We start from the raw sequence: 14,477 nt of genomic DNA on the forward strand, positions 1-14,477 counted from the left end.
AAAATGAAACCACACGCTGGTCTCTCATATGGAAATCTTGGGAGGGTTAAAAATATAAAATAAAAAAAAGAGGAAGAAGAAGAAGAAGAAAAAAAAAAAAAAAAGACGAGGACGGGATTAGTATCGTCCAACTTTGCTACCCCTCTCGACGACGTGCCCATTTCTTTCTTCGTTAAAACATTTAATTTCCTGCAGGCTTGGGGCGAGCGGCCTTTGATTAGCTGGCCGGATTCCCGCTATTATTAAAATTCATGAGGTTGTCGCCGGCTAACGCGAGGGTGTCTTTGATGCTTTGTGCAGAGACGTGGGGAGCACTGCATCAAACGCAAGCTTGTGTCGACAGCGGCGAACCGCTCGCAGGTAAGTTTTTTAGCGGATCTAAAGGAAACCTTGTACACAGTCACAACGTTCATATCTCTTAAACGTGAACGAGTGTCGGGGAAAATGTACACAATGTCTACGTTTGGGAAAGAGTTTCTTTTCTGTTCTTTCTTTTTCTTTTCTTCTTTCTGTCTTTCTTCCTTTCTTTTCCTTCCCCTAATCCCTCTTTAAATTGGTGTGAAGGACTCCTTTTGAATTGTATTTAGAGTTTAAATATGAAAATTCACCGTAACTGGTATGATTCGTCCTGAAAATGTGTGATATGACAAAGAGAGAAAGAGACAGAGACAGACAGACAGAAACAGAGACAGACATACAAACAGACAGAGCAAAATAGCAGTGGTCCATCTTGTGACGGTGACAAAACACATCAGTGACCTTCCCAAACCTATTAGTACGCTCAAAGTTCACACGCGATCAGTCACCAGTGGTTAAAGACACTAACCGACCACAGTGAGAGAGGTCATGGATTCGAATCCTATCAGAACCACATCAATATGGTCATTTTCGTCCCTTGACCAGACCGAGCCGGCAGAAGACTCAGATGGGAATGACCAGTGCCACACCGTCCTCATTGGAGCTGCTCAGATTTCGTGACCAGCATTGTCCTTGTCCCTTGGTCCTGCTGCCAATATATGGGCGGACAACTTCGACTGTCCAGTGCAGATGTTTCAACAAAACACAGTTCTCCGAAGAGACCTATGAAGCCCATTATTCGCAGTCGGACAAACCGAATTTGTTGCAGAAGTAGTCATAGACAAAGACTATACACAGACACACGTGTATGTATCTATTAATGTGTTTGTTTGTGTGTGTGTGTGTGTGTGTGTGTGTGTGTGTGTGTGATTGTTTTAAATATAAGCCGACATTTGCGTTTGTCCGTCATAATTATGAAAAAGGACATTAAGTATATTTGGACTACTGACTTACGTAAGTTGGCAATGTGTTGTATTATATTCATTCAGTCACTCATCAGTGGCTTGTGACTTTCCCAAATAAAGCCTTACATGTCCGCAGACGCGGACGCGCGATGTTCATGCACACGTGCTCGCGCGTTCGTGTGCGTGTTCACTCGTTCTCTGCACGTGTGAAGGTTTTATTGATAGCGCGCGCGCGCGCGTCCACACACACACACACACACACACACACACACACACAACGGCCATTGAGAGAGCGGGAGAGATCCGGAGGCTAGTGCAGGAGTCGATTTCAATTACATTAAAGGGCAAATCACTCTGGTGGCTATGTGACAATGGGCTAGGGGAAGATTACCCGGCAGCCTCACTCCTGCCGTCACCTCTAATTCCATTATCCAGCCAGGGACGGGGCAAGATGAATGGCTGAAGTCGCGGGATCTCTTTGATTTAATTTCCACCAGCCATTTTAGACCCTTTGCCAGCCTGCCGACATTCAACGCTTCCCAGCAGACCTCGCTTTTTTTTTTCTTTTCCTGACGATCAGATCGTTTTTCTTTTTTCTCCCTATCAAATGTTTAGGAAGAACTTTGATGCCGCCATTTTTCTTACCATCCTGCAGGGAAGAGAAGTCTCATTTCGCGAGTTTTCGTGACGTGCGTTACCTCCCATGAAGTTATTCGCTGGAGAGATGCAAACGCTGGCAGGGATTAACGGTGCTGGTGGAGGAAGAAGAAAGGGGTACAATTTGAAGGGGGGGGGGAAGCTAGAGAAGGAAGAAAGGGGTACAATTTGAAAAAGAAAAGAAGAGGGGAAAAAAAGAAGATAAAAGAAACACTAGAGGAAAAACAGGAAAAACTAATCATTTTCTCTTCTTTGTTTGGGTCGTGAGTATACACGGGGCGAGGGATTTTTAATTTTCACCACCCTGCTAGAGAGCGTCGCACTGTTCAAGCTATTGAGCGTCCAAATCTGGACCTCTTTGACATTTGCTACGGCGCTAGGTCTGGAGAGCAGAAACAAGCTGATCAAAATTGAATCTGACAGCAAACACAAATTTCTGACAAGGGGCTGGCATAAAAGGCCCATGGTTCGAAGAAAAAAGGCGCTGAGTGCCCAGTATTAAAACGATCGCCCAAGCCGTGTGTCTTTTCACAGCGGGGGCTCCCTCTTTCCATGTTATCGCTATTCGTGACCACCAAGAAAACACGAAGCTAAGCGGTGCTATGGGTAGCCACCATACCCCTCTAAACTACCCCGTATTCAGCTCTCGTCGGAAAGCTCCATAAAGTGCGACAAAAAACCCGCGCCGGAGAATTATTTGACTTTAATCATGATTCTTCAATGGCGACGTTCACCCTCGGATGAGGCGACGACCAACAACAGTAGCGAGGGTGGTTCTTTGGTCTGGTGGGCAAACAGTCGTGTGTCAACACCAGACAGAACGGGTGTGGGGTTTTGTGCGTGCGCTGATCTCTCCTTGCACGTGTTCCGGAGGACGCGCCACCCTGTCAGGTCATCTGTTCCTCTCTGCATGCCACCCCTCACCACCACACTGCTCTGTCTCTACCTCTGCTCTTTTTCTCGCACACTTTGACCCCCACCCCTCACCACTACACTGCTGTGTCTCTGTCTCTGCTCTTTTTCTCGCACACTTTGACCCCCCACCCCCACCCCCACCTGCTCATGAGCTGTCTGCATTTTAGACCACCCTGCTGTATCTTCTCACCACGATGTTACCAGGGTTAGCTTGTATGCGAGGCATATCTTATCTTTGTTTTATTGTGTTGTGCGATGGTATTCTGCACTTGATCTCCTCCTACATACCCACATACATAGAAACTGATATAAATAAACAACATTGGAACAGAGTTAAGTGACGTAAAACAAAATTTACAGAGAAATTATGAATTACAACTAAACAAATACCTGAACAGATAAATGAATAAACATATAAATGAATGAATAAATGAATAAGCAAGCTGTTTCGTGAAGCGCAGGCTAGCTGTCACTTGCGCACAGCCAGGAGTTCTTATTCCCCCGCGTTGTTTCACCGCCTTGTGCCCCACATCATTCTGTACACTCCACTAAACTGTCCGCCTCCCATGCCCCACCCCTCACCCCCATGCCCCCCTCCCCCACCTCCACCCCATGCCCCACGGCCCCCCTGCCCCAACCCCACCCCAAGCCCTCTCACACACCTTATGCCCCACACCCTCACCACCAAGTCCAACCACACCCACATGTCCCCCACCCTACCACACATTTATCCATTGCCATCACACTCATCACCCCTTCTGCCCGCAAGTTATTCTAAACCCGAATCTCTATAACGCAGACGACAGATCACAAAGACGTATAAACTCCGTAAATGTCTGTCAGGCGCCTGTAAATTAAAAAAAGACCGATTGATTAATGACTCGGGACGAATCAGGTCGTTTGCACAGAACGCATGAACAAGCTCCTCTCTCGGTTCTGATTAGTAGAAAACAACGGGAAGAATGTGACAAAGATTTGGGAGTTTCCATTGAACTAGAGACGATAAGTGGAACGGATTGGTAGGAACCAGCAGGTTCCCCTATCAGACTTACACACCCCGGCGGACACGTACAGTGGGTACGTCATTGTCCTAGTCCCTGACTCAGAGACAACACACACACACACAAAAGAAAAAGAAAAAAAAGAGGCTCCCTTCTCATAGTTTTCAAACCCACCCGCATTTGGGAACACGTTATGTTTGCTTTGCCCCCTGTTTTATTTCTCTCTTAAAAAAAAAATTGGTGGGATAAAAAGCTCACCCGGGTAAAGGCAATTCACCCACTTTTTTTCATCAGAAAAGCTAATAATAGCTCAACTTATGGCCTTGTCATTTATTGATTCTGTATAATCTAATATTCTAAGGAAAACAAAGGTTGAAAATACCCCCCGCACCACCCCGCGCGCACACACACACACAATTTTCAAAATTGTTGAAGTATGCCTTCCGAGCCTTGGTACCAACCAAACAACTGATAAACTGAAGAACAAAAATAACAGCGAACGTGGAGTGTTTTCCCTTCTTTCGGGCGTGAAGGAAGTGGACAAGTTTATAACACAGTTCGGTAAACAAACATAGAAAAAAAGAAAAGAAATCGGGACTGTCCTAGTATACGACGTCATCAGGTGTTTTCGTTTGTGTTTTGCCGACTGTTCATGCAGTTGTCGCCGATCAGCGAACAAGAACGGCAACCCAGTCTGGAGCATGTAACATTCATGACACTCAATCGGCGCTCACTCAGGGGAAACCACCGCCCGGAAATCAGGTTTCCGTTCCCTCGGCCGACCGAAGACGGCGGCACTGCAGCTGCTGCAGGTATGAGCACGCGCAGGGTGCGTGCTTGCACGCGCTGTCACTTCTTGTGCGTTCTCCGGTGACCTTTCCATTCGTAAACGATTGCATTCTCTCCCGTTGTGACATTTGTCGCCGCCGTGGCATTAATGCCGAGCGGAGGTTGGTCGCGGGAGCAATCAAAGGAGCTTTCTTCATTAAACTTTCAGGCCAGGTTGTTGGAAACCCAGATTAACCTCCCACTCCTTCCTCCCCCGCCCCCTCCCTTTATCTCCAGTTCCTTTTCCCGTCCTCTTTTCTTTTTACAACCCACGCAGCACTTTTCTGTGCGCCGAGCACCGATTATCAGACGCTAAACGTTTTCTCGTTCTGTCCAATTTCCGTAATTGCGGCCACAGTTGACTGACAAAACGCAACCCAGGTAGGGAGCTGGGTCAGGTGTCTTCCACGTTTTGTCCAGTTTGCCGCGCCACCGCCTCGGTCTGAGCGAAAGCCTATGAGGCTGAAGAGTGAACTGGCCCGCAGTGGTTTTCAGTCTCTGGAACTGTGAGAGGATAGGAATATGATGCTCGCATGTAATTCAAACGCGCATGTACGCTGTCGAGCACTCCATAAACATCAGCTAACCTCTTGTTGTTGTTATCATTATCAATTTATCTAGATTAAAGTTATTATCATTGTTGTTATCATCGCTATTGTTAATATTGCTATTAACCATTGAAAAGTTTTCGTTGTTGGCTGGACTATCATTGTGACTTGATTTGTAGGACATTGATGCTGGTGATGATGATAAATGTACTCATATTTCAACGATGATAATGACGCCGACGATAACTTTTCATGCAGGTATTACCTTGGCCAAAACAGCATACTCGTAGCCGAGGTATGAAATATTTATACTCTTGAGAAGCTCATACTCTTGAGAAGCATGCGTTTCTCAATCGGCTCGGACAAATTCATCATGCGTGCAGTGATCTGCTGAATTTTGAATCAGAGCCGGATGCTCGGATCAAGTGCGCAAGAATTGATTTTAATCACAAATGTCGTAAGCCTTCCGCCAAGATTTAGCAATGTATGCGTTAATTTCCTAACGGCCGATCTCTTTTTTTGTGTGTGTGGCACAGCGGACGCACGTGCATTATCGAATGTTTAGATCGGCGATTGAATTATTCTAGAGTTAGGATCGGCTGTTTGAATAGAAATCTTGTCAGAGGCGAAAGGTCTGTTTTCTTTCTTTGCTTTTAATGAAATTATTCTATGATCGATAAAAAGTATTTTGAACAACATGCGTAAATGGATTAATAAAATAATTATTGAACAATTCTCACGTGGATGAATAAAATAATTATTGAACAATTCTCACGTGGATGAATAAAATAATTATTGAACAATTCTCACCTTTATGTAAGAAAATGCAAATAGCTTTTACACCTCTCCCGACTCTTTTGGTTTTCTGTGAGACATTTGTTTTGAAAACAGCAATTATGCCATTACATGGCCCGGGACCATCAACAAGAATACAAATGCACACAAGATGCATTATGAAACGTGTAAACTGAAATGTCTATAAAAGAGCAAGAGGAAACTAACCAAAAAAAAAAACCCAACAAAACAATAACGGTAACCACCACCACCATCACCATCACCAACACCACCACCACAACAATAAATAACAACAACAAAGAAACAAGGAAATACTGTACCATTAGAAAATAATTAATATATAGAAAACAATGAATATATCTCAAAAGGGGAACAAATTAACATTTAGTTGTATTTCAGCCTTTCTTTGGGACTGTTCTTCCCTGTCTCGCACGTTGCACTACTTCTACACTACCCATGTCAGCTTCACCAATATCAACAACACATCAGGCCCGTCTTGTCGTGTTCTGAAACCATCTGCCCACAAAGATGCTTCGAAGTCAGGTCGCTGTATAGTAGTAGGGCCCAGTGCTGTTGTAGCGTTATTTAAGATTGTTTGCAATGGCGCCCAGACCCGTGCTGAAAACAGCATGGTTTGCTTTGTCCGAGGAACGTTCTGTGATTTCACTGCGACCGCCTTCCCAGTTATTCCCCGTTCCTCCCACTTCCTCTTTCCCGTTGTCGACGCCTCAACACTGGGTAGTTGCCAGTTTGGACAGAAAAAATCTGACAGTGACATGCAAGTCTGCTTTTAGGATTCCACAACGTTCCAGTCCTTATTCCCTGAGCGAACCGTTGTGTCTGGGAAAGATATGGTTTGTTTCTTGGCTTATGTAATGAACGGTTTCGAAGGTTACCATTTTCCCTTTGTATTTGATGCAAGCGTTTTACAACCGTACAAATAACCATGTAAAACTTGTACCTTATTTCCGCCTTCCTCAACAATGCACATTTTGAGGAAACTGTAAACCGACAATAACAAATTACAACCCATGCAGATACAATATTTTAACAGACTGAGACTGACCATGGTCTTGTAGATATCCTTAACAAACATAACGGGTTTTTTTTTTGGTCTGCAGACCGAGACTGACCAGTTTAATATTCCCATATGAATACCCTATCTAAACAAACAAAGCCAATGCACCGAAATTTTAACAAACATGTTTTAAACGTTGTGACTTCAGGTAACAAAATATTGTATAGCCCATATCACAGTCATAGCTTTAACCATCTCACTTTTGAACTCATTTAGTTCTCAACGTCACAACGACCCATGCTATAAACATGAGACACATCATTATTTAGTACTGATTGAGTTATTAAAAGACATATTTTGTCCAAATGCCAAGCCTAGTGAACTTTTCTTTCATGAAGAATTACAGCCAAGTCTTGCGAAATTGTCCATGCCCACTGTTTCTCTTGATAACATTTTTGCATTATATTGTACTGTACTGTACTGTGTTGTATTGTAGTGTGTTGTATTGTGTCTTTTAAACCACAAGGCTGTATTGTATTGTATTGTCTTTTGAACCATAAGGTTTTATGACAATGTCTTATAAACCACAAGGTTTTATGACAGTAAAACATCCTATTCTATATTCTATTTTATTCTATTCAGGTATATCCGGCACGTCCCCCAGCAGCAGCCGAAGCTCACCAATCAACGTCAGCGGCTCCCCCAGGCCGCCCAAAACCCCTAGCCCCCCTCTGCCCATTTCCCACGAGGTGTCCGCCCTCGGCTCGCCCCACTCAGTGGGCTCCGTGCCCTCGGGGAGATCCATGTCCCCGGGAGGAGGCCACATCGGGCCCGTGAAGAAGAACTCCCCGGGACTTCTGTGTGTGGTGTGTGGGGACACGTCCAGTGGGAAGCACTACGGCATTCTGGCCTGCAATGGATGCTCCGGCTTCTTCAAGCGGAGTGTTCGTCGTAAGCTTATCTACAGGTTGGTTGGTGGTGCATGGTTGTGGTGGTGTCCTCTTTTTTGTCGTGTACGTTGTTTGTCGGTGTGTTAACTTCGTGCGTTGGTTTCTGGTTTGCTGGCGGGTATACCTTTTTTTTGTAAATATTTCTATCTCCCCCCCCCCCCCCCCCCCGTCTTGTATGTGTGTGTGTGTGTGAATTTTTTTTTTCAAGTTCTTTTTTATTATTGGAGTTTAGCATCTTGCTTTGAAAATTTAAAAAAAAAAATCTCTGTCTCCATCATTTTTTGTATATTATTATTTCTATTCTATTGTTATGCTTTGAATGTTTCATAAATGTTATTATGACTCTCCAATGTAAATTGTTTCATTTTGATTTATTCAGATTCCAAGGTCGTTTTGTTTAGATAAACCGTAAATAAATCAACCAGTCATTTTCACATCCCTTGTTTGTATTAGGGAGTCGTAACTATTTGAACTTGCGTTTAAGTACTAACAAATGAAAATTGAACATGATGATATGAGTACTTATTTAGCGCCTATCCAAGATCGAAGACCAAGACCTAAGCGCTTTACAAACCCGGAGTCGTTTCACTGATATATATATATATATATATATATATAATATGTCTATGAGTCGTTTGCACAACAGGCTGCCTACCTGGTTAGTGCCGACTGACAGCTGCCATTTGGGCGCTCGTCATTCGTTTCCTGTAATGTATCTAAGTAATAGATAAACAAACAAGCAAGCAAGCAAATCAAAGAAATAGATAATTATATAGATAATTAAACAAACAAATTCAGTTATTAGATAATGAATAAGTAAGTAGACGAATAAGAATAATATAGATACAAGCCTCACTTGATCAGGTATTTACCATTGAACCAGTTTTCATTTCTCTACTTCGTATTGGAAATCGTGGTAACCAAAGGTTATATTAAGTGCAAACGAACGAGTAGAAATAAAGTTATTAGACAGATGGATAAATAAACAAATACGTAAATACAATAATGAATAAGTCAGTCAACAAATAAATAAAGAAATGAATGATTAAATAGATAAATAGATAAAGAAATGAAAATGCATAAATGAATGCATAGATAAATATATATATGCATAATTGAATGAATTTAAAGAAAAAATAAGTTTAGAAAATAAACAGATAATCAAATACATGATTAAATACATAAATAAATGCATAAACGAATGAATGAATAAATAAATAAATAAGTTAATAGATGAATAAATGAAAAAAAGAAATGAATAAATGAAACAATGACTGTTGCACGTGCCGACAGGTGCCAGGCAGGGACAGGCATGTGCACGGTGGACAAGGCCCACCGGAACCAGTGCCAGGCGTGCCGGCTGAAGAAATGTCTCCAGATGGGCATGAACAAAGACGGTATGTCTTCACACTGTGAGTGTATTCTCCATCCCATTTCTGAAACAAAAAAGTAACGAAAAAAAAAAAGAACATCAACAAAAACACACACAAAAGTTAAAAGAATTTGAAAAAAAAATGCCCTGTCTGTTTGTTTCTCGTGTCTGTCTGTTAACCTGTCTGTTTGTCTTTTCCTTTGCTCTCTCTCTCTCTCTCTCTCTCTCTCTCTCTCTCTCTCTCTGTGTCTGTGTGTGTGTTGTTTCCGAATTTGTGGTAGTGTGTCTGTCAGTCTATTTTGCTACGTTCTTATGAGTTTGTTTTTATAAGGTTTTGTATTAATTTCTCTGTATCTGCATTCATGCACAAACTTACATACTAATTGATAAACTGGCGTTCTCTCCCTGTCTCTGTCAGTCAGTCAGTCTCTGTCTGTCTGTCTGTCTCTCTCTCTGACTCTTTGTATGTGAGCATCTCTGTCGTGTGTGCTTCTTTCCGTTCCGTTCTCTGTCTCCCTTTCCCAACCTTCTTTGCCTATGCATGTAATAACGGTGACAATGATGACAATACAAATAACAACACAACAGCAAAAGAACAACAACAACAATGATAATGATAATAATAATAATTATTATATAATGATGATCACACACACACACACACACACACACACACACACACACACACTGTACGCGCGCGCGAGCACGCACTTGCACGGACGCACGCACGTGCGCGCGCGCGCGCGCACACACACACACACACACACACCCTTCTTCTTCTCATCATCATCATCATCATTATCATTGTTGTTGATGCTGTCATTGTCATTGTCGTCGTCATCATCATCACTACCACCACCACTACCACCACCACCACCTATCACCACCTGTAACTCTCCCCATTCCAGCGGTGCAGAACGAGCGGCAGCCTCGCAACACGGCCCAGGTGAGAGAGGACCAGATCGAGCGAGAGCTGGAGGCTCACTCGTGTCCCTCCAGCGCCACCGTGTCGGCCACCCACCCCGCCTTCTCCCCAACCAACAACCACCGCTTCATCACCGGTCTCATCTCCGCAGACACCCCCACCACCGCCGGCTCCAAGCACGAAGCGGATGAAGCAGGTAGGAGGGCAAGTACGTATTTGTGTTGTTGTGGTGGTGGTGGTTTGTGTTTGGATTTGGATTGTTTTTGGGTTGGGTTGGGTTGGGTTATTTTGCATTTCTTCGTCTGGTCTGGTTTGGTTTGGTCTGGTCTGGTCTTGTCTTGTCTTGTCTTGCGTCGCCTTGCGTTGATTTGCACTGTAGTGTGAAGGAAGGTGGCAGGATGGTTAAGACGCTCGTCTGCCAATATAGAGTCCCTGAGGGTCTCGTTTAGAATCCCTCTCTCGCCCTTTCACCCAAGTTTGACTGGAAAATCGATCTGAGCGTTTGGTCGTTCGGATGTGACGATAAACCAAGGTCCCATGTGCAGCACGCGTTTGGTGCACTGTAAAAGAACCCATGGCAACGAGTGCGTTGTCCTCTAGCAAAATTATGTAGAAGAAATCCACTCGGATAGGAACACAAATATATATGCATGCACTCAAAGCCTGACTAAGCGCGTTTGGTTATGGTGCTGGTCAGGCTTGTGCTTAGCAGATGTGGTGTAGCGTATATGGATTTGTCCGAATGCAGTTACGCCTTCTTGAGAAATTGAAACTGAAACTGTACTTTACTGTACTGTACTATAATGTACTCTACTGCACTGCATTACATTGTATTGTGTGGTACTACATTGTACTGTATTGTATTTATTGTATTGTTTGTCTGATGGTGTGTGCGTTGTGGTGTGGTGTGGTTTGTATGTGTGCGTGCATGCGTGCGTGCGTGTGCGTGTGTGTGAAACAGATGGACAGACAGAAAACAACAAGGAAACATGGCATGAAAGTGAAGAGAGTAGCGGAGATGGTCATCATTATTTCCAGAGTCATTTTATGTCAGTCTTGACGCGTGATAACACTTTTTTTTTTGTTTAATAAAACCAAAATGTCTTGATTCTGAATCTGAGTTTGAATTATGCTTTATCTATTTATTAATCATCTTCGATTCTGAATCTGAGTTTGAATTATGCTTTATCTATTTATTAATCATCTTAGAGAGAAAGAGTTATGCTGATTGTGAAAATAGGCCTACGGTGAAAATATACGCTAATGAATTTTTACCAGGGAAAATGTCATTCCACCACATTCTTTCTCCTTTTCGTTCCTTTTCACTTGGAAGTCGATCTAACATCCCACCCAATCCTCATCCCAGATGAGAACATCGACGTGACGTCAGTGGAGCAGGAGCGCCCCCTGGCCCTGCAGCACGTGAGCACGAGCGCCGTGTACGCCGAGAGCGCCCTCTACCCTCCAGGGCCGGAGACTCTGTACGAGTGTTCTGCCCGTCTTCTCTTCATGGCCGTGCGGTGGGCTAAGAACCTCCCTTCCTTTGCCAACCTGCCCTTCAGGGACCAGGTATGTCGCCTCCAGTAGGGCCTTGTGATGCGGACTTCTTGTTGCTGTTGTTGTTTTTGTTTTGTCACGCTGAAGTGTTACCTGGAAAGATGTGCAAACTTGTGTTCCCACTAATTTTTGCTGTTTATGCTACTACAGCGATTGCTGCTGTTATTATCGTTATTGCTTCTGTTGCTGTTGCTCTTCTTCTTCTGCTGCTGCTGCTACTACTACTACTACTACTACTACTAGTAGTAGTACTTCAAATGGGAGATGTGAATGTCTTCAGAACGTGTTACTCAACAAAAAATTAAATCAATCGGTTATGAAGACGTTAATGCTCAATTAAGGCTTTTACATATTCGCCTCCTTTCTCTCGTGCCTTTACTCATCACTCTGCTTCCACTCCTTGTTTGCCCATATATTCTTTTATGTTTGAACGCCTCAATCAACCTATCCAAAGAAAAGAAAGAAAAAAAACACACACAAAAAACACGACAGTACTGTACTCATCAAATGCACGCCGGACATGGGTGTTTGCTTCCTGTCTCTCCTGCCTCGACTAACTTCATTTTTGATTCCTAAGTCACATGTTTGGACACATGATTGTTTCTTCCTTTTCATTCTTTCTCTCTTTCTTCTTTTTATTTTTGTTTGTTCCAGTTTGTTTGTTTCGTTTTCTTAAATGTTTTTTTTTAACGTTTCAGTCAACTATCCTTGCCCCGACGGTCATAAAACACGACGGGACCTATGATCGTTTTCTTCTTCTCATCATCATCATCATAATCATTATTATTATTATTGTTGTTATCATCATCATCATCTTCATCATCATCATCATCATCATTATTTTTACCATATTAATATATCCCATGGTCATTTCTGCAGGTGATTCTGCTGGAGGAGGCGTGGAGCGAACTGTTCCTGCTGTGCGCCATCCAGTGGTCCATGCCCATGGAGGCCTGCCCCCTCTTCGCCCTCCCCGAGCACTTCCCCGTGCCCCCACACTCCGCCCCCGGGCCCCCCGGGCCGGCCCCCCACAAGGTGTCGCCCTACTCGGACATGCGCGTGCTGCAGGAGAACATGAGCAGGTTCAAGGCCATTCAGGTCGACCCGGCCGAGTTCGCCTGCCTCAAGGCGATCGTGTTGTTCAAATCGGGTAAGGTGGTTTGTGTTTGTGTTGTGTGTTGGTGGTGGTGGTGGGGGGGGGGTTGAGTGTGTGTGTAGGGGTGGGGATGGGTGTGTGTGTGTGTGTGTGGGGGGGGGGGGTGAGAGAGAGAGAGAGAGAGATTCTAATGGACTTCGACCGGTACAGAAGGTACAGACATACAATGGAAATAGATAGATAAATAGACAGACAGGCAGGCAGGCAGGCAGACAGACACACAGACAGATAGATAGACAGTCTTCGTACAACATATTTATTGTAAGTACAAAAGAGGAAGAGTCAGGCACACACACACACACACACACACACACACACACACACACACACACACACACACACACACACACGGGGTAGAAAACAAAACAGTCAACCCCCCCCCCCCCCCCAGCAAAAAAAAAAAAAAAAAAAAAAAAAAATCATTCCAAAACCACAATGTTGTCTGTGTGGCGCTGCAGACGTTCGCAGTCTGAAGGATGCCCCACAAGTGGAGAACCTTCAGGACCAGGCCCAAGTAATGCTGGGACAACACATCCGTGCACACCATCCAACCCAGCCCTTCAGGTAAGCAAACCGTACCGTGTTAGGGTCTGTGCAGTGTTTGATGAGCATGTATCTATCATGGAATCATCAGTGTACTTTTGAAAACATGGGGGAATGTTCGGACATTGTGTAGGGTCTGTCAAATGTAAAGCCAGTGCTAGTTTTTCTTGGCACCTTTTCATTATGAGCTAACGTATGAACAATTTCTTCTTTTTTTGTTTGTTTACAGATTATAAAGTATACTTGTATCTTGTTTCTACTATATACCCACTGGATAAGTTTCCCTTTTACTGTGAGCTAAATGTAGTAGTGGAAGTGGTAGTGTGGTAGTGGTAGTAACGGAAGGAGCAGTAGCAGTTGTAGCAGCAGCAGTAGTAGTAACAGCAGTAGTAGTAGCAGCAGCAGCAGCAGTAGTAGTAGTAGAAGTCTTTGTTGTTGCGTAGGTGTTTATTTTGTACTAGAGGTTATGGCCAAATATAATGAACGCATTGTTGGTCAGATGAGATCAGTCTTTTTATTTGGATACGTGGAACTTCACGGAAGACAATGATGGCTACCCGTTTGATGTTCCAGAACGTGCACAGTGTTCCTAGTTTTTTTTAAATCTGTTATCATTTATTTATTTGATATAATGGATACTTTTCAAGTCAGATGTTTTGCACACACACACACACACACACACACACACACACACACACACACACAGAGAGAGAGAGAGAGAGAGAGAGAGAGGGACTCAGATTGGCTCGGACACCTTAACTTTCTTACTGAAAGAGAGCACTGATCCTTTTAATCAGTCCAAAAAGGTTTGTTTTTTTTCAAAAACATGATTCATTAAACAAAAATGGTTATTATTAACAAGACAAAATATTCTTTTGATTTAACAAGTAACTATAATACTTATTTTAAAGAAAAAACAAAAACAAAACAAAACAACAACAACAACAACA

At 43.4% G+C, this 14,477-nt stretch overlaps 1 protein-coding gene across 1 annotated transcript in view; it reads left to right on the forward strand.

Annotated features, from left to right (window-relative positions):
- LOC143282424 (photoreceptor-specific nuclear receptor-like) overlaps positions 1 to 14,477 on the forward strand; it is a 33,090-nt gene that overhangs the window by 17,769 nt on the left and 844 nt on the right. Inside the window, exons 2-8 of the mRNA XM_076588062.1 lie at positions 301 to 360; positions 7,667 to 7,991; positions 9,268 to 9,371; positions 10,255 to 10,467; positions 11,638 to 11,840; positions 12,708 to 12,978; positions 13,443 to 13,548. Coding sequence (XP_076444177.1) covers positions 301 to 360; positions 7,667 to 7,991; positions 9,268 to 9,371; positions 10,255 to 10,467; positions 11,638 to 11,840; positions 12,708 to 12,978; positions 13,443 to 13,548 — 1,282 coding nt within the window. The remainder of the gene's footprint in view (positions 1 to 300; positions 361 to 7,666; positions 7,992 to 9,267; positions 9,372 to 10,254; positions 10,468 to 11,637; positions 11,841 to 12,707; positions 12,979 to 13,442; positions 13,549 to 14,477) is intronic.

This window comes from Babylonia areolata, chromosome 5 (assembly GCF_041734735.1).
Source record: "Babylonia areolata isolate BAREFJ2019XMU chromosome 5, ASM4173473v1, whole genome shotgun sequence".
NCBI lineage: Eukaryota > Metazoa > Mollusca > Gastropoda > Neogastropoda > Buccinidae > Babylonia > Babylonia areolata.